The sequence below is a fragment of the Gavia stellata genome, chromosome 1 (assembly GCF_030936135.1).
Source record: "Gavia stellata isolate bGavSte3 chromosome 1, bGavSte3.hap2, whole genome shotgun sequence".
NCBI lineage: Eukaryota > Metazoa > Chordata > Aves > Gaviiformes > Gaviidae > Gavia > Gavia stellata.
The window spans coordinates 58,455,235-58,479,699 of NC_082594.1; the positions used below are offsets into that span (position 1 = coordinate 58,455,235).

The 24,465-nt window shown below is 39.8% G+C and overlaps 1 protein-coding gene across 4 annotated transcripts in view; it reads left to right on the plus strand.

The window, feature by feature from the left end:
* Positions 1-361: 361 nt before the first annotated feature.
* Positions 362-24,465, plus strand: part of RAP2A (RAP2A, member of RAS oncogene family) — a 32,879-nt gene continuing 8,775 nt past the window's right edge. The window contains exons 1-2 of one of the 4 annotated variants that reach the window (XM_059815379.1): positions 371-505; positions 557-684. In XM_059815379.1, coding sequence (XP_059671362.1) covers positions 371-505; positions 557-684 — 263 coding nt within the window. Of the gene's footprint in view, positions 685-24,465 lie in introns of all 4 variants that reach the window. The other 3 variants (XM_059815387.1, XM_059815395.1, XM_059815375.1) reach the window with 3 other exon arrangements.

Below are 24,465 nucleotides of genomic sequence, written 5' to 3' on the forward strand. Positions count from 1 at the left end.
GGGGGGACGCGGGGAGGCGCCACGTGACGAGGCGCCGCCCGCCCTCCTCCCCGTTCTTTCTTCCTCCTCAGCGCCCCCCCCCCCGCCCCCCGCGCGCCGGCCGGTTGGCTGTTGCCGTGGCGACAGGGGAAGGAGGGGGCGGGGCCGGCGCCCCACCTCAGCCGCGCCGCAGCCCGTGAGCGCGGCCCCGCCGCCGGCAGCGCCGCCCAGAAGCTGCCGCGGCCGGGAGCATCCGCCGGGCGGGCGGGCAGGCGCGAGCGGAGCGGGGGCGGCGGCGGGCAGGGCGGGGCGGCCCATGGCGGGGGGGGTGAGGAGGGGCCGTCGGCAGGTGCGGGTCGGGCGGGCGGTCCGCGCTGGCGGCGGCGGGAGGATGCGCGAGTACAAGGTGGTGGTGCTGGGCTCGGGCGGGGTGGGGAAGTCGGCGCTCACGGTGCAGTTCGTGACCGGCACCTTCATCGAGAAGTACGACCCCACCATCGAGGACTTCTACCGCAAGGAGATCGAGGTGGACGCCTCCCCCTCCGTGCTGGAGATCCTGGACACGGCGGGCACCGAGCAGTTCGCCTCCATGCGGGACCTCTACATCAAGAACGGGCAGGGCTTCATCCTCGTCTACAGCCTGGTCAACCAGCAGAGCTTCCAGGACATCCGACCCATGCGCGACCAGATCATCCGCGTCAAGAGGTGACTTGCCCGGCGGCCGCTCCTCCGACGGCCGCGCCCGGCGCCCACCTGCGGCCCGGCCCGCCGGGGCCTGCGGGCCGCCCGCCCCCCCCCCCCGCCTTCGTCCTCCCCCCCCCCCGTCCCCTCCTCCCCGCGCCGGGCCGCCCCGCAGTGCCCGGATCTCCGGCCCGGGGGCTGCCCACGCCCTGCCCGCTGCCCGCTCAGGTGCCTGCCCCGCGGCTTCCTTCCCTCACCCGCCTCCCTCCCTCCCTCCTTCCCCGGGGGCGCCCCTGGGCGGCAGGACCCCCCCGCGCCCGCCGGTGCCTCACCCGCAGCCCCGGGCGCCCTGTGGGCGGGTGCCGGCCGCCAGCCGCAGGGGTGACGGAGCGGGGGCAGGGGCTCCAGCGGTTTCCGCTGCTCGCCCTCCCCCCCCGTTTGCGTTTACGACGCGGTAAGTTTGGGGGGGTCCTGCGTGAAATATGGCAGGCAGGCTGGCCGCAGGCGGGCAGGCGGCAGTCTGTGCCACGGCTGTGACCGGGGGGCGGAAAAGCAGTTCCCTGAATGTTGTATCGGGTCAGCCCTCGGGTGTACTTTATTAGTGGACGTGCTGTAGCTGATTTTCAAGGGAAGTGCCTGGGTGTTTTCCTGCAGCACACATGTCTTCAAAGGCGGATAGAGATCTGCTTTTTCGGATATCTGCATAGGTATTTCCGTGAACTTCCCACTCCTCTTAAAAGTGCAGAACGCAAAGCCTCTTTCTTGGTAACAAGGTGATGGCTGTGAGCGTTAGGCCTTGTGTATGCCGGTGTTTCTCTTAAATTTCCCGCAGTCACATTGCCAGCCACTCTATTACAGTGAATCCACAGTGGTGAAACACCGGTGCCTACTGCCAGTTTATTTTTATAACCACTACGTTGTTTAGATGTGTGTCAATCAGTTAGATGTCAGCGGCTGAAATGCATCCAGTCACGCTCAAATAAGGGTAGATGCACCATTTGAAATCACAGCAACCTTTTGAACCATAGCGTGGATGAGAAAATGCCGCTGGCCAGATCATCGCAGACAGAGATCTGTTATTGCCTGTGGAGAGAGGTTGTAATTATGTCGCAGAACTGGTTGTAGCTTTGGCTTGGACATTTGAAAGGGAAAGCCTTGTAAATAACTTAGTTGGACCATAGCTGTTGGATTTCTATCTTAATGTAGAGAGGAGCATGAAAGGTGATAATGGCTAATCATATGGTTGGGTATGGTCTGTTCACAGAAACTACTATTCCAGACCAAGGCCTGGGGAAGATGTATTTTGAAATTGGGGAGGAGGGTGAGTAGGGGAAAGGGGAGGGAGGAGACAAAGTGCTGGTATCTTTGGAGACTTGCAACTTTCTCATAATAGGTGTTTCTTAATGCGTGTCCTAACTTTTTCACTGGGGATTTCTAAAGACCAATGTAATGAAGTTATTTTGAATCTATTATGGAAAATGCATTTTCCATATCCTTGTGTTCCTTATCGTTCACACATGCCTTACAGAAGAACAGTTTTTCTTTAAGTAATTACAGTAGACTTTATTCATTAATAAATGCTTTTGGCTTTCCTGTGCTTAATCAGTGATACAAATTCATTAAGTCTCTGAATGCCTAGCTGTGGCTTTTGCAGCTTGTGTTGTGCCTTGCAGTGGAACGTCTGCATTCAGACCCCAGCTGACAAGCTGTAGATAGGTGAAGCAGAATAGGAAGCAACTTGTACTTCCATAGTTGCATTGACTCAGCACTGCTCAGAGAGGGTCTAAATGGTGCTCTTATTTTTCTTCTGCCATCTCTTTTACTGCAAGACTTCAACTTTTGGCTTTTGGTTAGGTACTTTGAAAGACATATGAGCAATGTTTTAATCCTAAATTTCACTTATGTGAAGTAATCTAAAAGCAGCTGAAATCCTGGAAATTTTAGCGAGTCCTGAAAATTTTAATTGAGTTGTAGTTGAAAGGGATATGCTGTTGACTTGCAATATTAAAAAGATGTAGTTTCAGCAAGCGTACCAAATCTTTCCTTGTCAGCTTACCTCGTATTTGTGGCTCTTCTTGTTGTTATGTTTTGGAACTTGACTGAAGTTTGCAGGCAGTGTAAGACCTAATGTGCTGTTGACTTAAGCTTGCAGCCCTTTTACCAGTTAAACTGTAAGAATGCGTATTTACAGATATAATATGTATCTGCACAACGACTTCTAAATTATTATTTACAGTTGCACAAATTAATTTAATCCATGTTGAGAGACAAATAATCATAGTCCTGTTTACTTAGGGTTTTTGGATGAGATGTACCCGAAAATGACAACTATATGCTTATATTGATACAAAACCATGATCTAAAAATGTTCTGAACTTTCATTGTACCTGAAAACCAATTGGCCAGGTCTCTAACTGATAGGTATCTCTGCATTTTGCAAGTTGTCCTTGCTTTTTTTTTTTTTTTTTTTTGGATGAAAGGATCCCTGTGTTATTATATAATTAGAGTAATTTTAATTACTCTGCCAAGAAGTAGAAAAGCCAGGTGAAATTCCCTCTTTAGGTTAAGAGATGCACCCTTGAGTCTTCTGCTTCCCTGGTCTAACCACCATATACCAAGCCAATCTGAGCTAAGGCAGTCATTCACTCCACCTGATGAAGTTGAGTTACTTTATAGGCATGAATGACATGTTCATGGATGAAAGAGAGGAAACAAGTGGACCTTTACGTAACTCTGAAGCTAGTGGTTAGAAGAGGTTGAGATCGCTTTTGCCAGTATAGTTTCTGTTCTCATTAAATGGCTAATTAATATTAAAAAATGCACAAATAGACTTAGACACAAGGCTGAAATCCAGGTCTCCCAGTTTGCAGAGAAGTCTCCTAATGGCAATAAAGTCAAGCTTCTTCATGTACTGTGTAGTGTGGGAACCTTGCATCCCTTTCAGGCATGGTCCATGGCTTTAACAAGAGTAGAGGATGCCTCCCTAGCTTTTAAACAAGTAATTAAAGTTCTTTCCTGGGAAGTGGTTTACATTTAAACCATATTCTTCTTTTTGAAGTAAATAAAACATTTTCATCTAGAACTTTCTAAGAATGAGTCAAGGTGCTTTACCTTCAGTAAGGGAGCCCGGTCGGTTCTGAGTGGATGAGTGCACCCCCAGCAGTTCGGCTTAGGCACAGGATGAGGAGAAGGAAAAGATTTCTAGAGTGCTCACTGTACTCTCTGCTGGAGTTTCTCACCATGCAGCATGCTGCCAGCGTTGGATGAAGGATCTCTGTGGTACAAAATCACAGCTGACATTCTTCTTCCTCCAGATGCTGCGTCTTAGAATAGTTTCTACCCAAGGAGTGGCTTGGCTGTAGCTTGTGTTGTACAAAGCAATCGCTTCTGCAATCGGCTCTTCTTGCAGTGCCTGCAACTAGCCCTGCTTATCTGGAAAGTGTGCTTTGGTATCAGTACGTGGGGGGCAGGAAACTGATGAAAGGGGATATGCCCTAGGAGAGTGAAGCTGTGGATGCCTTGTTTTGCTGGATAAGGAGTGTAATCAGAAGGTAGGAGGACAGAGGGGTAGTGTCCTAATGTAGGGTGGTGGGTTGTGCAGAATGAGGCCAAAGGTATAAGGTTGGTCTCTGGGTTTAAGAACTTAAGAGTGCCTCCATGCTTGTTTGAAGCTGTTATCATTGATGATGATAGCTAAGTAAACAGTTTGAGAGCTCCTATTCACTGTACAATTGACAGCTTATCTGAAATGCATTGTTCCAGCCCCATGACCTTAGTGTTTCAGGCACCTAGTACCAGTTTCTGGATCCCACTTGTGCCAAAATATGTCCATTAAGCTTTGTTTCTTCTGATTCTTGCAAATGCTTAGGGTTTGTAGTGTTGGGAAGATGGAGTGTACGTAAGGATAGTATTTTTCATGTGGTAGCTTTGAAGGCTATTCCTTTCTTTCTGTATACTAGAAGGATAAAGGGAATCAACTGCTGCTTTACTGCCTCCTGGTGAGATACTACACAAAATATGTTATCTGTGCGTCTGTAGGTGCTGCAACTCTGAGACCTTCTTTCCCTCCAAAAGGGATTTGCAAGTTTGGCAGCAAAGAACTGACTGTTGTTTATGCTGCAGACAGAATTCACTGTGGTTTCAGAATGAGCTGTTTTCTGGAGAAACCTTTTATTTGTGAGAGCAAGGCTAAACTGGATGAGTGGGCCCATGCCACCGAAGGTCTGCAGTGAAATAAGAACAGAAGTTGTCAAATGAAACAGATTGGAAGTACACCACAGTTAGATAACAAGGTTTAGAAATAAGTAGTGAGTATGCATATTAAGCAGTGTAATTTTTTTTTTTTGTGGAAAAAGGAGTTAGGTAACGTCTAACTCTTTTGTGTTTGTCTTTTGTGTGATTAGAAAGCTCTCTGAGGAGAATCTGCTGATATTTACCATATACTGAACTTTAATTTTGGATATGACTTTCCCAATGTTTTTCTCCCATGAAGGTATGTTAAACCTTGTTGGATACGTATTCTAGGTGCTTATGTAGCCTTCAATAATGTAATTTCTCATCTGTCCTACAGACTTTAATATATCTATTTTTAGTAGAACCCTGTGAAATAGACAAGTATTATTATTTCTATTCAAGCGGAAAACTAAAGCACAGAAATAAAAAAGAACTCACAAAGTTAATTCAGGGTTCTTCGCTTGCAATAGTTTCTCTAGATGTCTGACCAGTGCTTTAAAGACAGGACTGTTGTCTTCATGTTTTGGAGAATCTAACAGATTCTACTTAAAGCATTTTTCAAAAATACTATTTTATTTCAAGTAGTGAAAAAAAAATTTCATTAATCTATTGCTTTTTCTGTAGGAAGCAAAGACAAGAAAATTTGTTCGTTTAGATCGGCTGAAAATGCAGACTAAATTATATAGGTGTATTGCTATGAAATATCACAGAAATGTGCCTCCGAGTTGAGAATGTTCTTTGTGGTGATGTTTATCATCAGGATGAAAGTCTGCTTCCCAGTCTAGGGATTCTGTGTGGTAATTTAAAACATACAAGAGATGTAATTATTGGAATTTATTAATTGTGAAATCAGAGTCTTGAGTCAATGATAATTGATGTATTTAGTGACTTAATGGTGATTAAGTCTGAAAAACTATACTTGAAATGATAAATTGCTCAAATATCTAGTTTGAAAACGTTGCTTTCCAAGTACTATGAAAACTAAGTATGGTTTTTATTCAAAGACCATTTAGCACATAGGGGTGTAGATCCTCATTAAAACTAGATAATATGATCATACAGATGACTGATAGTAAATATAGAGGGTTTAGGAGATGAAATAGTTTAGTTTGTTGTTTAACTCTTCATTGTAATAAGTACTCTTTTAAGCAAGGTTGAATTTACCATTTTTCTGAAATTCTAGGTATTTCTCATGTTTTTTTGTTTTAAGAAAATATTTTTCTAATCTTGAGAACTATTTAGAGAATTATTCATAAACACTGTTACCACACGTTCAACCAAAGAAGTGTCTCCAATGTTCCAGGAAGAAATTCCTAAGTGTTCAGAAGTGAAACTTGGAAAATACTATTCCTTCTGAAGTACTGTATGTAAAAGGTTGACAAATGTCTAGGGAATTACATAGGTGCTAGCCACATAGAGATGTTAGAAATCAGAATAGACCTGAAATCCTGGGAATTTTTTTAGTAAGAGGTTTTTTTCTTGCAGTAATCTCAATGTAGTGGATTGATTAGAGTACTCATCTTTAAATGGAAAAAGGCAGGGCAGGGACTAAGCATGGTCCCCGTCTCCCACAGGATGCCTGGCCAAGCTGCCAGCCACTCTTATGCACCCATCAGATGAAACTTAGCACTTTATTGCAAGAACAGATCAATGGATTTTAAATCCTGTCGAACACGTGTACATATTTCTAAGAAAACTTGGGAACCTGAACAAAGTTCTGACATGGTGCTGACATCAGCCATTGTGTTAAAATACTTAAGTAAAACAGAAGCGCTACACTGGCCTCTTTTTTTATTTTTTTTATTTTAAAGGGACGCCTATGGATAGCTGTTTCTCAGGTGAGAACCTTATTGATTTATAAGAAGAAAATGCTAATATTTTAAGCATCTGTAGAGAAATAAAGAAGTGGTAAACAGAAGTAGTCAGTTGTATCAAATTGACCCTGTATATAACATCAGAGCCTTCAGCTGTGTGGCCATCTCCTGTGTCTTATTGGGGAACTGATATGTAGACTGTCCCCTGGAAAGTATCTATAATAGAAAGAGTACAAATTTGTAGGATACAGAACATTACTGTAAAATTTATTTAGTTTTAAATGCAGATTTTTAGTTTCTCTTTGTGCTCTCGTGCTTTTAAAATAACTTTACAACACTTCTTTCTGGCTCTATAGAGTTTAGATTTTTTAATTTTTTTTAGTGAATCGATCTTTGTTTTAATTTGAAATTAATGAACTAATTCTGTCAAACAAAATTATAGGTTTCTTGATTTAACTGGGGAATTCATACACAGACAATCCTCTAAAAATGTCTCTGACAGTGTGCAATTTTAAGCTGTAGGAGATTATTCTAAAGTTCCTTGGCTTAGTCTTAAACTTGGGTATTTCAAGGTGCACATGCATCTTTGGAGCATATTACCTTTAATGTTTTGAATTAAATTCCATACTCATAGAGTTCTCTTGACTCTTTCTTCCCAGCCCGCTTTCTTGATAATCTGAAATATTCATGCTACTTTAAGTTACTTTCTGTGGAAACCATGAAAACTTGAGACAATAATTATAACCAGAGTTTTCTAATGTTTTGGGGTTTTTGGCTGCTTCCCCCCCTGTCCCCAGCTAACCGTATAGGTATTCCTTTCCAAGATTCATTTATTTTTCTTTGTAAGGTAAAGTGACATGATAGCATCTGTATGTGGGCACTGAAAGTAAATCTTTTTGTCCCCTCCTGCTTTTTAGGTGTTCTTTGGACTTTTATTGAAAAAGCCAGGTAGGCAAGCTCCTTTTGTATGCATGTTTAGTTTAGATTGTAGTAGTTTATAGTATAGCATATCTTTTTTTATGATGCCTGTATCATTTAGCATCATCTTCTCTTTCCAGGTCTTAATTGCTGCTGTAGCTCATGTTGTTGTAGAGATGCGTGAATAAATACGGATAGCTACAATTGTCAAATAGTATGTGGCAAGACTTCTTAAATTTGTTTTCAGTTATACAGTGTTGCTTGATCGTGTCTGTGTTGTAAAAATGCTATTTAATGTGTTAAAGACCAAATATAACAGTGACTTTAATAGCTTTCATAGTTTAGTACAATAATATAGCACTAATACTTGGGGTTGAATGTTTTCTGTCTTGCTATTCATTAAGCTGTTTTGACACAGATTTTTGCAATGAATATTTGGAAAATTTTATCAAAAAAAATCATTGCTCATTAGAATTTCTGTTTTGCCTTTAAATTTCTGTTTTGCTTAGAGGACAATAATTCTTTAAATACCATTTTTTATAGCCAACACAGTTGGCAGTAACTTGCATCTTTTCTTTCAAAATAACCACGGCTCTCTACTCTTCACTTGGATAGTCTGTGGATAGAAACAAATTTTGTTGTTTGGTCATACATAAAGCATTCTGGGTAGCAGTATTTTTACTTAAAACTCTTATGTTAGCAGGCATGCTTTTTGGTCTGAAATTTCAAATACAGCCGTTCTTTGGTGATTGAAAGTTTTCCTAGATGAATAAAATTTGAAACGTCTGAGTGGGTGGCTCTCCCAAAAATCATTAAATCCATTCTTTTTCTAGTTTTCCCCTTAATAATTCAGTGTCAGATTTTTATTTTTTGCGCCTAAGAACAAACCTGGGGTTACAGGTTATTTAATTTCTGAAATATTGCAAGTGTTGCTCAAACATCTTTTTTTTTTTTTTTTCCCTTTTTTCCTCCTTGTAAATTGTGTAGGTGGTATGTGATGATAACATTTTGAGAGAGAATAGGGAAGCAATTGGGACTGCAGTGCTAAATTATCCTGGCACGTAGTGACTTGTACAAAGGTTTACGTGATTGTTAAGGTAACAAGAACTATAGCTATCTGCTTCTTCATATTCTCTTATTCATTAGCTTCCTGCTGGTCTGTTTTTTGGGGTTTTTTTCCCCAGAGGTTTCTAATACAGGGCTAGTATTCAGTTTTTGCTGCACTAAGGCAAACAGTATAGTCTAGGTACAATTTACAATGATGAGTGCAACTCGAACACTTTCTTTGTCAATGGGTTGTATTTTAGCAGCTGTGTTGTCTTAAATCCTAGTCTAGACAAGAGAATTAAAGGTGTGATATGGGCACATTATCCTTTCTCAACATTAATGTCATGGGGATAGCTCAATTAGTTGCTGCTGTACTCTTTAAAAATGCAATGGTGACAATATTTTAATTCTTGTCTTGATTAGGCCTAGACTAGGTGAAAGATCAGGTGAAGGACAAAAAAAAGAGGAAGTGTTTTAGAGTTGATTAGCTAGTTTTGAAACATCATTTGCGTCATGTAGATAGAGCTTTAACGTCTTTTAAAATATTTTTATGATCTCCTGCAAAAAGTCAGGGTAATGAGGCAGACATTAAAGCATTTTAAAATATTAGAATGCAATAGCTTAGGGTAGTGGTCTGGGGTAAAATAAAATGTAACTCTTATTTTATAGAATGGTTTGGTGATTTCCCATTATTGTTCTGGTTATCAGGTAGCCACCTTAACTAAAAGATTAATAGCATTTGAGATTCCCGTGTGAGTATCAACTCAGCCACAATTTAATTTGAACTGGAAATGAATTGGATAAGGGCACTGAACTTGAAGTGCTCTGAATGTTGTGAAGAAGAGCTTTGGTCCTGGATTTCTGATTAATTGCAAGAAAAGATGCTTTCAAGAACTAGCCACATAGATCACCTCTGGGCTATATGTGCGCTTGCTGTAATGAGAAAGTTTTGATAGGAGAATGTTTGTACTGTTTGCCCTCTTACTCCTAATACTTTTTACAATATAGAGGATAAGCCAGGACTGATCAACCTACTTTATCTGATTAGATCTGGTTGCAGTTTCCCACATTGCTGTAAGATCCTTTTAACTGCTGTACAAAATCTTACTTGAAATGTTTTATAAATGTGCAAATAATTTGAATGCTTTTTTCTTTCAAAAAAGCCATGAACTTTTGTAAGACTTATCTAGAAATGTATAAATTGTCTTTCCTCAAGAACTGCTTTTGTTTTGAAATTTCCTTACCAAGTTTTCAATTTAACTTTTAAATTTTAGAAGCGCGTTGTTTTTGTCAGAACAAAACAATGAATATGAAATGTCTGGGTTTTATACCATTTTCCCCAAAAGTTATAAATGAGTGAGAAAAAGAATCTGTTTTTCTTATTTCACCCACCTCTGTATTTAATTGCACTTGGCCATGATGCAGAATCCTGGACATATGTTTTTTTAACTACATGATGGCAGTCCTTATTTGTATATTGCTATTTGTACACTGTTTTGAGGAAGGTATATTTTCAGTCTGTGGATTACTTTCTACTGCCAAAAGGACTTGGTGTTGTAAAGGATTTTCCTAGTAGTAATCTTCTATCTCCAGGTTCAAAACTCTTCTGCTGTAATAATTCTGCTGAAAACCAGTCAAAAGGTGGTGTGTTATGTTTGTGTGGTTTAGGATTTTTTTTAACTTTAGGAATTCAATTTCTTTTTGAAAATAATTTGGAGGGCAGAAGATGATCACCTTGAACTATTTGTTCTGGAGCATTTTATCAGATGCTTTTCATACCCCCCCCACACCACCCCCCAAAAAAAAATCTAACTAGTCTGAGTGCTTCTCAGTCTTCAATCAAATCTGGGCTCTCCATCTCACTGCTTAAAGAAGGCATCTGCTCTGCTAGTCTCAGAAGCAGTTAGACTCTTGGTAGCTGACATGAAGGTTACTCCCTACAAAGCCTGGAAGAGAGAACCATGAGTCACCTTCTGGGTTAATACTGTGGTCCACAATTGAAATCCAAGCAGTAATTTGGAATGAATTCTCCCATTGCTTTCATCCGTTTGGGTGTGGTGTTAGGTTTGGGGAGGGGATTGGGGGGGGGTGTCAATGTAGTACCACTTAAATCTGTTTGATCTACTTGGGTTCTTTAACAGATAACCTCCTCAGTGTACAGTGGGGGGTTTGGGGGTAGGAGAGGTTGGTTTTGTTTTTGTACCAAGTGTGCAGGATGCTGCCCAAAGCAGGGAATCCTGGAATTGCTCTTCTGAACATGCAATGCACTGGAGGAGATGCTTCCCTCCCCACCGCCCCCCAATGTCAGCCTTTTCTTTTCTTGTGTTTCGTTGAGAAATAAATGAGAAATTGCTCTTGCAAAATAGCTTAGTGTTTCTTTTCTGTGTCAGTTCTTTAGGAATCTGCTTTGCTCTGAGGTGTGTAGTCCTGTTGCAGCAAACCACTTGAACTATCTCCTTATGTGTGTAGAATCTATCCTCTTGAGAGGCAAGTCCTTTCACTGATCAAAACACCTAAATTCTAAAAGAATGGGAGAAAAATGGAAGCCATTATGTCATCATGGAGCAACAGCTGACTTTTCCTGGAATATTGTGGTCACCTGGACTAGGGGAGTCTTCTGGTGACCATTCATTGTATGGGATATTGATTTTGCATTTTTGCAGTGACTTCTTCAGGTAAAGTGAATAAGCAGTCCTGAGAAATCCCTGGGTTTCAGTCGGTAATATCTTTCTTCAGTTTGTACACCTGATCTTTTTCTGTTGTTGTTCCCTCCGCATTTGTGGATTTGCCTTCATGGCGGCTTGTCTTCAAAAGGAAGATTGAGTATTTTCTCAACCTCATTTGTAGCTTAATGGATAGGGCAGTCTTCTGGGAAAAGCAGACGTGGAACTCCTATGACTAAATAAGGTGTATGTTGCGGGTCTTTCACCTCCTTTGATCAGTGCTGTAATCACTGTACTGCTATGTTAAATGCGAGAAACAGCATTGCCACTACTTGCTTTTATTCCCATGGCTTTGTATGGAAGTTATATCTGTTGTGTTTGTTATTAGTGTCTTACTATTCGTGTGTTGCTAGATTCACAGAGGAATGTTTAGTGAATTGGGCCTCTTGAAGGACTTACCTGCTTGCATGCCTTATCTGTAAATCCCAAGAGAGCTTAGGTGTGTAACCCTGTTGTGGTTCTAATATATGGCTCAGCTGGGCTTGCACAGCTGTAGGCCTTCAGGCAGCTACCTTGTTTTGACAAAAATCTTAGGTGGATGTGGCCTGTCAAGAAATTAAGTGTGTAGGCAGAAATTCTGTGGAGTAGTCTCTTGGACACGGTTCCCTAAACTCTTCTGGAGTCCCAATATATTTGCCTACCTTGGTTTTGCATTCAGGACCAGAAATATTTGCCATCAGAATGTTTTCCTCTCTTTACCTCCTGCTTTTTCATGTCAGATTCATTCCTTACGTTTTGAGCAGTGAATTCTTGAATGCCTTTGTATGGATCTTGTTAGTTCATAATATTGAGTAGACCACATGATCATATCATCCCCAGCATGGGCTCGGCAATTCTCGTACTTCAGATGCCTTCTTTCTCTTAAAAAGGAGTTCTATGCACAGGTTATATTATATAGCTCATTATAACATTATTATTTGGAGTAGAATCTACTTAGGTGGCTATCCTCATACAAATATTTGTCTGAGGGATGATAGACTCTTTCCTAGGAAGAAACTGGAGAAGCAGATGATATGAAGATAGCCTGCTGAGAGTTAAGGTTAAATATTAAACGTGAAGAAACTTGATTAATTTGTCTTCATAGGCATCTCTTCTGTGTTTCCCCTAGTTTGGATTTGCAGCCTCACTTAACATTAAAGGCTGCGGACACTCAGCAGGCTATCTTCATATCATCTGCTTCTCCAGTAGTTGTTATAGGTTGGCCATGTGAGAATAGATAGCCTTCTGCTCCTTTATCCTCAATGACGTTCCGTAAAATTTAGGCAGGATGCCATGTTCTGGAATTTAGCTCAATCCAGATGTTCCCAAATTTGATTCAAATTGTGGAGAAGCTAGGCTGCCTGTTGATGTGGTGAATGAATGGCTATGTTTTGGTGGGATTAGGTTTGAAGAACCCTCTGCTGCCTTTAAAGATAACATTAGGGATCAGATGATAATTTTGCCTGTACTATGCAAATGGATATCTAATGGTCTTGCCTCTAGTCTGGCACTATATACATTATAGTCATTCCATCTGGGATTGTGTAACCTCTGTTGCTTACCAAAGTATCACTGTCTTATTATGTAGTTGCTGCAAATTTCTGATGAGTCTGTTTACCATCTAGCAGTTTTTAGTCAAACCTCTTGTAACCTTTTTATTTCTAGTGCTCTCTGTAACCAGATTTCATAGCAACCAAAGTCAGATGCTTGCTACCCATCAGATGAGTCTGTCAGCAACTGTTGTCAAGGAATGCTCTTCCTATTACCACTCTGACTACCGGTTTTTACTTAAAGGTTTGGCATTACTGTGGAAATAGTCCTGCTGCCACTAGGCCCTATGCCTCAGATTCTGCACTGACCACGTAATTGGAGGATTGCTGGAGTTGCTCTGCATCTGTGCAAGGGTGGTTTTCAGGAACCACAGTGAGTAAATGCAGTCCTCGGACAGCCTCCTGATGGACCAGAGCTACTGTTCTTTCCATCTTTCTGGTTTACGCTGTCGGTTACGTTCATAGTTGCCCAGAGTTCAACTACTGGGCAGCTGTAATGGTTTATAGACAGGAGACATAATGTGAACGTTTAGCTAAAAGCAGGGCCCTTTCTCAAGGGGTGGAAATGACTGGCACTTGCAGACAATATGAACCCTCAGTCATACTACTAAACTATAGCAGGCAAGTTCAAAATACCATTATCTGTTTAAAAGTTGTATCACAAGAAGCTCAAGATAAGCATCATGGTAGTCTGATCTGATGATGGAAAGGTGGTTTCTCCTGACTGCTTCCTCTTACTACTTTTGTAACTCTTTGATTAAACAAATCCACATAATTCAGTTTTTACCTACTGAAGTTTACAATGTAACTGTGTTCTGAAAAGAAAAATAAAATATACAGAAAGCTGGGGTCAGGATACTTGAACTTAAAAGGTTCGGATTGCTCTGGAACGTAAGGAAGAGGGAAGGAGGGTGACGTGCATACTGTGTATTGCAGGGTTTACTGGTGTATCCCTAGGCCTCATATGGATACATTGAGAAAAAAACTGTGGTTACAAAACTTTCGCCTCTGGGAAGAATTGCTACCTTGTAGGCACAACATGGGAAAGAAAACAGGTTGGGGGGGGGTTACCCTGTATTCTTTCCATGGATTCTCAAGAACTTGGTCGTTCAATATGATTTGCTGTTTATTGCAGGATATTGCTTTTTTCTTCTTTATTTTGTTCTAACCCTAGTAAACTCTATTTGGCTAAAATAGATTAAAAAAAAAAAGCATCCTTTTTTAAATTGATGATGAGCATATTCAAGAAAGAAAACAAATCACCTAAAGGTGTGAAATCTCTGAACTTAGTGTATGTTGAATTCTCTTCCAGATGGTTTTTATTCAGGAATAGTGACTGCCATCATGGTAGCTTCATCTGCCAGAGAGGGACAATGGAAAGCTCAATCTTGGATGAAAGCTGAGAAGGCACACCTTGAAAGTCCCTTATTACTCTAAAATTAAGCAATTGTATTGCCTTCCTAGCTGGGATAATTGGACTGGTAATTGAAGTCTACATTCTTCTCCCAGAGATGATCAAAACACCTTCCTTTGAAAGACTTTCTGTCTGTTAGCAAGAAATGTGGTTAGATTAAAAGGACTGGGAACAGTCTGGGCTTCACGCCCCCGCACACACCTTCATATTAATTGAAATGGCCTTTCTGCATAGGACAACTTAATGTGGAAAAAATAATTAGTGGACTATTTTCAGGAAATTCTAGTTACCAATTAGTGATTCAATGAAGACGGTGTAATGGACACTAGGGTGTGTAGCACCTTTAAATATAGGCTCTTTCTTAAAAAAAATCCAGATTCCTCAAATATTTTCTTACCATTATTACTGTCTCTTTGAGGGTTAAGTATACAAATTAAGTATACAAATTATCATCCTTTCTGTACCTAGAATGTGACAAACAGACATTCAAATATATTGGGGTGATATTTTGTTTCTCAGAATAAAATGAAGTACATTATAGTTTAGAGTCTTTCACAAACTGTTACCTACCTAAGTGCTGCCACTTTAAAAATAGGTTTACTCAGAAAGGTACAGCTAAAATGTACATGTAAACACAAATATATGGGCAGAGGGATTTTTCAGTCTTCCACTCTGTGGGGTCAGGAGTCAGGACAAAAAAAACCCAAAATGTGGATTTCAATAGGTTCTGCAGTCATCTTCTGTTTAAAAGAAGTATCAGGAATAGTGTGGCCAGCGGGAGTAGGGAGGTGATTGTGCCCCTGAACTCGGCGCTGGTGAGGCCGCACCTCGAATCCTGTGTTCAGTTTTGGGCGCCTCACTACAAGAAGGACATTGAGGTGCTGGAGTGTGTCCAGAGAAGGGCGACGAAGCTGGTGAGGGTTCTGGAACACAAGTCTTATGAGGAGCGGCTGAGGGAACTGGGGTTGTTCAGTCTGGAGAAGAGGCTGAGGGGAGACCTTATCGCTCTCTGCAATTACCTGAAAGGGGGTTGCAGAGAGGTGGGTGTTGGTCTCTTCTCCCAAGTGACAAGCGATAGGACAAGAGGAAATGGCCTCAAGTTGCGCCAGGGGAGGTTCAGACTCGATATTAGGAAAAATTTCTTTACTGAGAGAGTGGTGAAACACTGGACCAGGCTGCCCAGGGAAGTGGTGGATTCACCCTCCCTGGAGGTGTTCAAGGAACATGTGGACATGGCATTGCAGGACACGGTTTGGTGGGCATGGTGGTGTTGGGTTAATGGTTGGACCTGATGATCTTACAGGTCTTTTCCAACCTTAGTGATTCTGTGAAAATAGTATTTGTCCACATATGAAAATGTTGTTACTAAGTTACTTTCTGAAGAAGTTTGGTTAAACCAATGTAAAGCCACATTGTTTGTTTCCTACCTAATTTAAGCAGTATTAAAATCGGTGTCCGTGATGGAATTTGCAACATTTTAAAGAAATTATTTAGGTTGACCTGGCTTGTTTATTCTCCCTCTGGGAAAAAAAAGTTGGTAAGAGACATGGCCTCTTGTTGTGAAGGTTTTCATTCTTTTTCTCTCTCCCTCCCTCTCTCACACAGGTTGCTTTTTCTGTCAGCTGGCAAAGCCCACCCTTTCCGTCAGCTGAATAATTGTCTTTTTGGGTGACACAGGCCATCAGGTGGCATACAGCCACTGGCAAAATGGCAGCACGGAGGTGCTCCAGTGCCCTAGGGATGCTGACAGTCAGGAGCCTTGGGCTCTGCCCCTGGTGCACTCGCTCCGCTGCTGACACAGCTTTGGCACTGCCCAAAGCAGCCAGGTGCCTAAAGCCCCAGAGATGCAGCAGCGTGGGCAGCTGGGTGGTGACGGAGTCCTGGAGGCTAACCGTGCTGGTGCAGGCATGGCCTAATAGCTGATAGGGTTAACATGTGCAAGATAAAATGGTCTTCAAGGTGATTGAGTGCCACAAAGTGTCTTCATAGACAATAAAATGGCTGTCAGTCATGTTAGTAAAACTCTACTGGGAAGAGGGAGTTTTAAAGGAAAAGGGTTTTAAAAACTAGGCTAGACCCAAAGAAATTAACATTTATACAGTAGTTAAAATATGAATAGCTCAACATATGAGACTATGACTATGATCCTGAGTTACTCATTCTAGCTGGTTTCATTTTAATAGTTACTCAAATATTAGATTTGAGATATACATACACACATGTAAGAAAGAATAAAATGTCTAGATTTTACTGTTTCATGTACTAGATACCCTGTATCTGATGTCATTTTATAAACAAGTTCTTACTAGGAAAGTTCTGGATATTAGAATGGGTAAACTTTAGTTTCAAGTCTTCCAATATATTCAGGATGCTGATTTAGAGTGAAGTAGTCTGTTGGGTTTTTTTCTGTAATTGGTACCTGTCTTACTGTAGGAAGAATGAAAAATGTTCCTAAGAAAATTATTTCTGACGTTTATGCTCAACATAGAAGAGAGGTTATGGGTAAATCACACTTTATAGTTGTCTTATAGAGGTAGTATGCTGGGAGGCAGTATTTTATACTTGAAGATAAACCAAAACTTATTTAAAAAAAAACAAACAACCAAGAAAAAAAAAATCCCACAAGTTTTTGGAAGCTCTTATATTTATATATTTGTCTTTAGATATGGAAACAGTTTGACTTAACTAGCTGATGTGCTATTTTTGAATCAAATTTCTAGAGTTACAAAGTTGAGTTGTTAGAGATGGAGGTCACTTCTGAAAACTGGAGAAGAAAACCTTCTTGGTGCTCTGTTCATTCAAACATTCCAATTATTTAAGCCAGGCTTATGGTAATTAGATAAATTATTCTGTAAGATAAGGGCCACCAACTTTCTGAAGTCATGGCAAATGTTTTTCTTTCCCAAGTTAGAAGTCAAACGTTCTGGTAGAAACTCAGCAGGAGTGAAGAGGTTTTCAGAGCATCTGCTGATGAAACTAGTCAAGGCCTTTGGATTCATATCTGTTTTTTTCTTTGTTGGTGACAAATTTTATTTTGGTAAAAGAGGGCTTGACTATAGTCAAAAGGATATGAAGTTGTAATACTACTTCTGAAGTAAAAAATAAAATGGTAGAACTTGCACTATTTTCTCCTAAATTGGTTCACTATACCAGCATGGCCACTCGCTTAGAGTTTCTGTAAAATAGTCTATCTTCAGAAAAATACCCAGACTTGTAACCTAATCGTACCGTTGTGAGGAAAATCTGTCTCAACATAGCATTTTTTTGCAAAGCTTTCTTATAAGCATTGTAGGATATTTTTATTAGCTTGAAGGACATTAAACTGTATTCTTCTCTGGTTACTAGGGCAACAAAGAAGTCTCTGCTTCGTACTAGGCACACAAATTCTCTTCAGGCTATGCAATATCATATAAACTCTGGTATCTATCTGCCTTAGCTTCTACACAGGGGTTGATGAGAGAGCAGAAATTTATGCCAGGTTGTTTGCCTCTTAATTACATTATTTTTATTTTACCGTTTAAGTTTTAAGTGACCTGAAGTCAGGCTTATTGCAGAAAGGTCAAATTATTTAAAAAACAAATAAATAAAAGTCACTATGGAAATGCAGTTCATATCCATAAGTAATGCTTGATTCTACAGACCAGGTAATGGCAATCAAATTGTCATAGGTGAATTTTGTGATCCAGGCTTGCATATGTTTTCAGAGGCTAAATCTGGGTAGTGCTGAAAGTCAGCAGCTCTGACTTCATGGAGTAAGAAGACTCTCACCTTGACATGGAGGAGAAGCTGTTGCTTTTTGTGTGGTTCTGACTGGATGACACAACGTGACCATTCCTGAACTCTAATCCTTTTGAAGCAGGTGATGCTACTAAGAAGGTTTTGAGTTAATTGTTAGGCCTATTCTTGAAGGCTGTAAAAGTGTAATTTTAATGAGCTAGAGAAAATCCTATTAGAATAATTTAAGTTTTGCAGTGGGATTTCTATCAGTGATTATAAATTGGTTAAATGAGTATAAGAGTGTCTTCACTTTGAAGAGTGAAATAATACCTTACAGGACTATAGTCTTCTGGCCCTTTTAAAATGCATATGCATTTGACTATTTTTTCTAGCCAAAGTTTTTACCTTGTGTTTCCACTAAAATTTTAGCTTTCTATAATTTGAATAAACAAGGATAAAGAATTGAAGTTAACGATAACTTATGCTTAAGCTTTAGTTAATTCTGCAAAATCTGGTTAATTCACTTTGCTTTCATAATGCTAGGATATATGTCTATCTTGAGTCCTGTAAGTATGATTATCAGTTCCTCTACATAAATGAATAGCTATAAATACTTGTATAGCTTTGGCATTTGTTTCTCAGCCCATTTTTTATGGAAACAAGCCTTATGCAACTCAGTTGTCTGCTTGTCTCATCTTCCTCTGTTACCTGCCAGTAAGTTTTGAATTCTGTGGCAAAGTTAAACTAAATTAAATGCTGGGACAAGTTGCCAAAGAAGTTGTGGAAAGTCTGTCCTTGGAGGTTTTCAAGACTGAACTGTACATAGCCCTGAGTGAACTGGTTGAGACTTCCTGGCTGACCTTGCTCTGAGTAGGGGGTTGGACTAGAGACCTCCCAAGGTCCCTTCCGTCCCCAGTGGTTCTGTGATTCAGAGTCTGGAACGAATTAGAAATCTAAATAAGTATTAAGTTCTATCTGAATTGGTGGTGGGAAAGAGACCCTGTTAGTGCTCTAGTTGTTGAAAAAGCTGTGGCATGTGCTTAACCCTAATTATGGACTGGAGAATGGTGAGGGGAACAGTTGTAGGCAGAAAGAAAAAACTAGAGCTTTAGATGTCAGCATTGACTGAATCTATAAGAAACTAGACCTACCATTGTCATAAATTATTTGCCAGACTCTGTTCTTTATAGAAGGACTGGATCATGCTTCAGCTTTTCCAAATGGAATATTAACACTATATTCATCTCAAAGATTTTTCTTTAACCCAGCTACAGGCATAAACTTTGCTACATCTGAATTGGTACAAATCTGTTTGGTCACTTTCCTTCTCCCCCACCTTTGTCAATGCTTCCTTGTGCAGTATGTTTATAGTATATTTTAAAATACTATAGTAATTCATCTAAAGGTTTGCATGTCAAGAGATATGCTTCTGCGAGAAACTTCTTGTGACAAAGCATGTATCGATAGATAAATGATAAGGCATGTTAGGGTCACTGTTAAGTTCTTTGAACACAGCAATGTAATAAATTAATTAGAATCTGTAGATTTGCTGTATGATGTGCAAGAGGCTTATATTGCTTTAAACAGGTATCTCCATTTTTCATTGCCTTTGCAAAGGGACCTTTTCAATCCCACATCATCAGAATATGCAGGCTTTTTGACCTTGTAGAAGTTTTGCATGGATGAGAAAGGAGGAGAAGGAGAAATCCCTCAATGTTAGCCTATGCGTTAAGATATTGTGAGCCCTTGCAGTTCTGCTGAAGCCGGTGGAGTTGATGTGAGGCAACAACCTCGGCTTTGTCCCCCATGCTGGTGTTCTTGTTCCCAGTCTGAAGCACACCTAATCCAAAAGCTTTATTCTTTCTGCTCGTAAGCTTGCTGTTGGTGCAGAATCTGCCCTAACGTATCCATTCTCAAAACTTAAGAAGAAAATTTGTGGTGTTACATAGCCTACTGCTGAGAGTAACTGGGATGGGGGATGTTTTTCTCTTGAAGAGCAAGCAAAACTGGTAATGCATCCTTCAGGGTGTTCAGGTTACCTCCATTGCGAAGGATGGAAGACCCTGGAAATGTTTATGTGCCACAGGCGTTCAGAGGTTAAATCTGATGACTGTTGTTTTCTTCAGATAGAGAACAGAGGTTCAGAGCTCAAGGGACTTGCTAGAAATTGCACAGGAAGTCTGTGGCGAGGTATGGAACGGAACCCACATCTCTTGCATCATATGTCAGCAGTCCTCTTACTTGATGTTTAAGGTGTTTTCTGCAAAGTATCAGGATAAAGTTTAATTGTAAGTAGTTATGTCTGAAAAAACCAGTAATTTTAAAGAATTGTCTTTTTTAAGACTTAAATACACGAATAAAAGGTGGATGGTAGTCTCTTTCATTTTAGTATCTTCCATTTGTTGTACATTTGGTAGGGACTGAAAACCTTCACATATCCAGTCATGCTCATTATATTGGAATAAACATTAATATATTAGTATGGCATATGGCTTAAAAATATTTAAGGTTAAAAACTAATACTGTCATTAAGAATAATCTTCAATTAGGGACCCAACGCTTAAATACTTAAATATGAGGCCTAATTTTCAAGATGTTGAGCCATTCCTACAGCTAGTAGCAGCAATTTTCGAAAACTTAGATGCTCAGCTTTAGTGTCTGGAAATTTTGAGCAAGAACTTTGTATTTAAGCAACCATATTGTGCCTCATAATCTGCTCATAGTTTTCTTGACAACTAGACTTCTTTCAATGCGAACTGAGTATAGAGACAGGAACTAAGTGAAATCGATACACCTGTGAGAATCTCAGATTTGTAGGACATTCTGATTTTCCTGTTGCTCTTAGAAACAAGAGAATTAGTCATGACGGAAAAAGTCAAGTAAAACTGCCTTGCATTTTATATAGAATTGAAACTTCTTAAACTATTGCTTCTTAAACTATACCCAGGAACAGAAAATTCTTACTTGAAAATTCCAGTGTTTAAGTTGCTAAATGTGTCCAGCACTTCAGGATTTCAACAAGATGATGTTGATGCTCGATCGAGCAAGATGAGAATTTTGGTTGGCATAGAGGGAACTCAAGGGTTAAAATATCGTTTGGATATGCTCACAGCAAACCTGCTGCTAAGCAGGTAGATGTTATATATTGTTTAGTCTTTTCAGTCTTGATTATAGACTTCAGTGTTAGATATGAATTGTAATGATAGATACTAGGGAGAGGTGTCCTGTTTAAGGTGAAAGCTAACCTCTTGTTTGTGAAGGCTTTCAGGCCTCTGAAATGCTAGTAGATGAGAACTGCAGTTACTCTTGTCATAGGCTCCTTGTTGTCAACCCCAGTGCTCAAAGTGCTATTTGCCTGTCACTTCTTATGCCAGCACCTTACAGCGAGGGGAACTGATAATGTCATTGGATGTAGCATAAACGTGCATGGAGTTCTGCAAACTTGCTGAGGAAAAAGTCTCCCTAAGATTTTGATGATCAGGGATTTTTCTTTAGGACTTTCCTTTAGTGAATAGTGAACTCTTCTCCCATAGGGCATGTTGTCAGGCCATTGAATTTCCAGGTGTACTTGCTGTTTTACCATTTAAGCAGGTGACAGAGCTAAAGATAGGCTTTATCTGCAGTGACTCGCAGAAGCAGGTTGAACACATGGAAGGAGTTAATCATTACTCTAGTTCCCCCATGAGATCTTAGGTGCAGAAAATCCTCTATAGATAAGAATTTCTCTCTGAAGTGATTGGAAATGACCTGGAAAGTTCTTTAGTGTCCTTCATACAGAAATTATATGCATCATCCTGTTGCCTCTGTTACAGCAAAGGGATGTAGGTTTACTAGATGGCCTTTGAGTGTGCGTATTGGATAGTACCATCCACTGTTCTTGTCCCTTGGAATGTCTCAGCTGTAAGCTGCCTAGAAATAATGTGTTCAAGTCCTTTGGTTGAAAACCGTGTATAGTAACAGTTGGGAAGCAAATACATGTAGTGCTTCATTACACAGGGTTTTGTTGTTGTTTCTTGGGCTTTTACTTGGAAGAGAACTATTTCCTCTGATTACTTACAAGCGCAGTACCAAGGGTGAGTCTGCCCAACAGTTTCAGCAAAACTGGCATTGGTTGAGACTTTTCCTAGACCTTGAAACAAAACTGGAAAGTGTAAGCTGACTATAACAACCACAGAACTGAATTGGCTGTAAAGTATTTTACTGAAGTTGACGTGATTATTTCCAGAAAGTTTCATGTGCAAGAACAAAGATAGTTTCTGAAGCCTCCTCAAAAGCGATATGGTGTGGTGGTTATTTATTATTCTAATATTATTCCTCAAGTTGTTTTACAATTATTATTTAATTTGCTGTCCTATGAGTAAGTACAATTATCCTGACCTTGTATACCTCAGTTTATCCATCTGAAGAGTTTGTTTCCCAAACATGTTCATGTCAAAGACTAGAATAAAATGTTACATCCCCAGTCCTGCAATTAGGCCATACGCTGTTCTTTATAGCAAAATAATGCATGATGCAGCCACCTAATTGCAGTGGGACTTCCAATAAGCTCTTTAACATCTACTCATTTATAAAAATGATTTAAAGACTTTTTTTTTAAGTTGGGAGTTGTTGCTTGAGTAGTTAAATCCTTACACGGTATAGCTTATAAAACTAAATACTAAATGCAATTAATTGGTAAACTGGAATGACTTGTTTGCATCAGAATGGAGGGGGTTTTACAGCTGTTCTATATGGTTTACCTGAGAAGCTGTAATAATTTCCATTAGAGATCAAAGTGCCTAAGCTTTGCAGAAACCTACTTATTTTTAGATTCACATATCTATCTCCTGACACATTCTGTACATGCATACAGGTATTGGCACATCTTCATTCGTGTATATTTGCAGGACTCCATGGAAAAAACATTCAGCTCTGCAGACTGAGCCCCTGCTGTTGGTTTAACTCATAATGTTAAAATTTTTAAAGTTCCCAAAATACAAGGAACCAGGGTTTGGAAAAAGTGAAATATCTTTTCTGCCTATGTTTCTTAAGACAAGGTAGTAATTGCTTTAGAAGTATGTATGCATTTTTCCTGCTGCTTTGGTTCAAGAATTGGAAGCTTTCAACAAAGAGTTAAGACTGTTTGTTTTCCCATTGACAATTCTGTGGTCTTGCTTCCTCTCATCCCAGTGTTCGAGAGGCTCAGAGTCAGATTAGGGAACACTGTGTGTCTTGTCTTATCATCTGTAGCTGATGTGAGTTTTAACTATTGAGGATTCTGCTTTAAACATCCAAGGAATTGTGTGAAAGGGATAAGAAAAAGTCTTGACTGTTACATTTGGAATATGTTCTTTCTCTAGATGAGGAAACTGCTACTTCAAGTTATGACAGATTTTACTGTAGGCAATCCAAGTTTGCAAGTCATGTTACAAAATAATGTTTTAGTAATATTTATGTATGAATTTGTAAACAATCTAATAGATTTAACTGTTATTTTTGATACTTCATTTCATATTGCCCAGAATTCTTTTACTGTGTATTTTGGCAGGATTCTTACCACAAATTTTTTTGTAAGTCTAAGATGAAGAATAATTATTTTTACTGACCTTCTGATATTATTTGCATCATTGTTCCCAATATCTTTATCACTTAAATGACTTTCCATTTTGAAATACTACCAAAAATGCCAGAAATAAATTAAAAAAAAAAAAGAGAGGGGAAGACACCCTGCATGTAAAAGAAGATAATAAAGCTGGTTTAGTACTGGAGACTCCTTTTATGATTAGGAATAATTATCATGGATAGATACCTTTACATTTCGGTGGTCCCAGTATTTAACATGTAAAGCTAGAAATCATACATCTTTCTGTAAACTTCAACAGGACTTAAGCTAGTTATAAGAAACAGTCTTTAACAATACATGTTTTTTTCCTTTTAATTTGTTTTTATTATACAGAAAGTTTCTGCATTTTTGTTGAACATATTGCGCTCTGATATGAAGCTCAGGCAAAAATCCTAGAAAAGATGCAACGTTTCCAGAATGTGAAATTAGAAAGCAGGAACCCATTTGAACTTCTTAATGTCTTTTCCTGTACTGGTCCAACTCTCTTCCCCCCTCTTCCCCCCCAGTTTAGGGGTACTGGGCAATCTCTAGCACAGTTTAAGGGAATCAGATCAGTTTATTAGCCTTGGTGTACATAAGTTTGTGGGTTTTTTTAATTCTTCCTTTTTTTACTCTTCATTTTTATATTTTCACTGCACATCATCTTTTGTTTTTATCTTTATCCAATGACAGCTCTTACAAGAAATCTGAAAAGTACCTTGTAAACGAGATTCAGATGTGATGTCAGGTACTGACCATGTTTTTCTCTCTCTGAATAAGATTGGAGGTTGAAAAAAATGGAGGTTAAAATCTCTGAAGATCATTTACA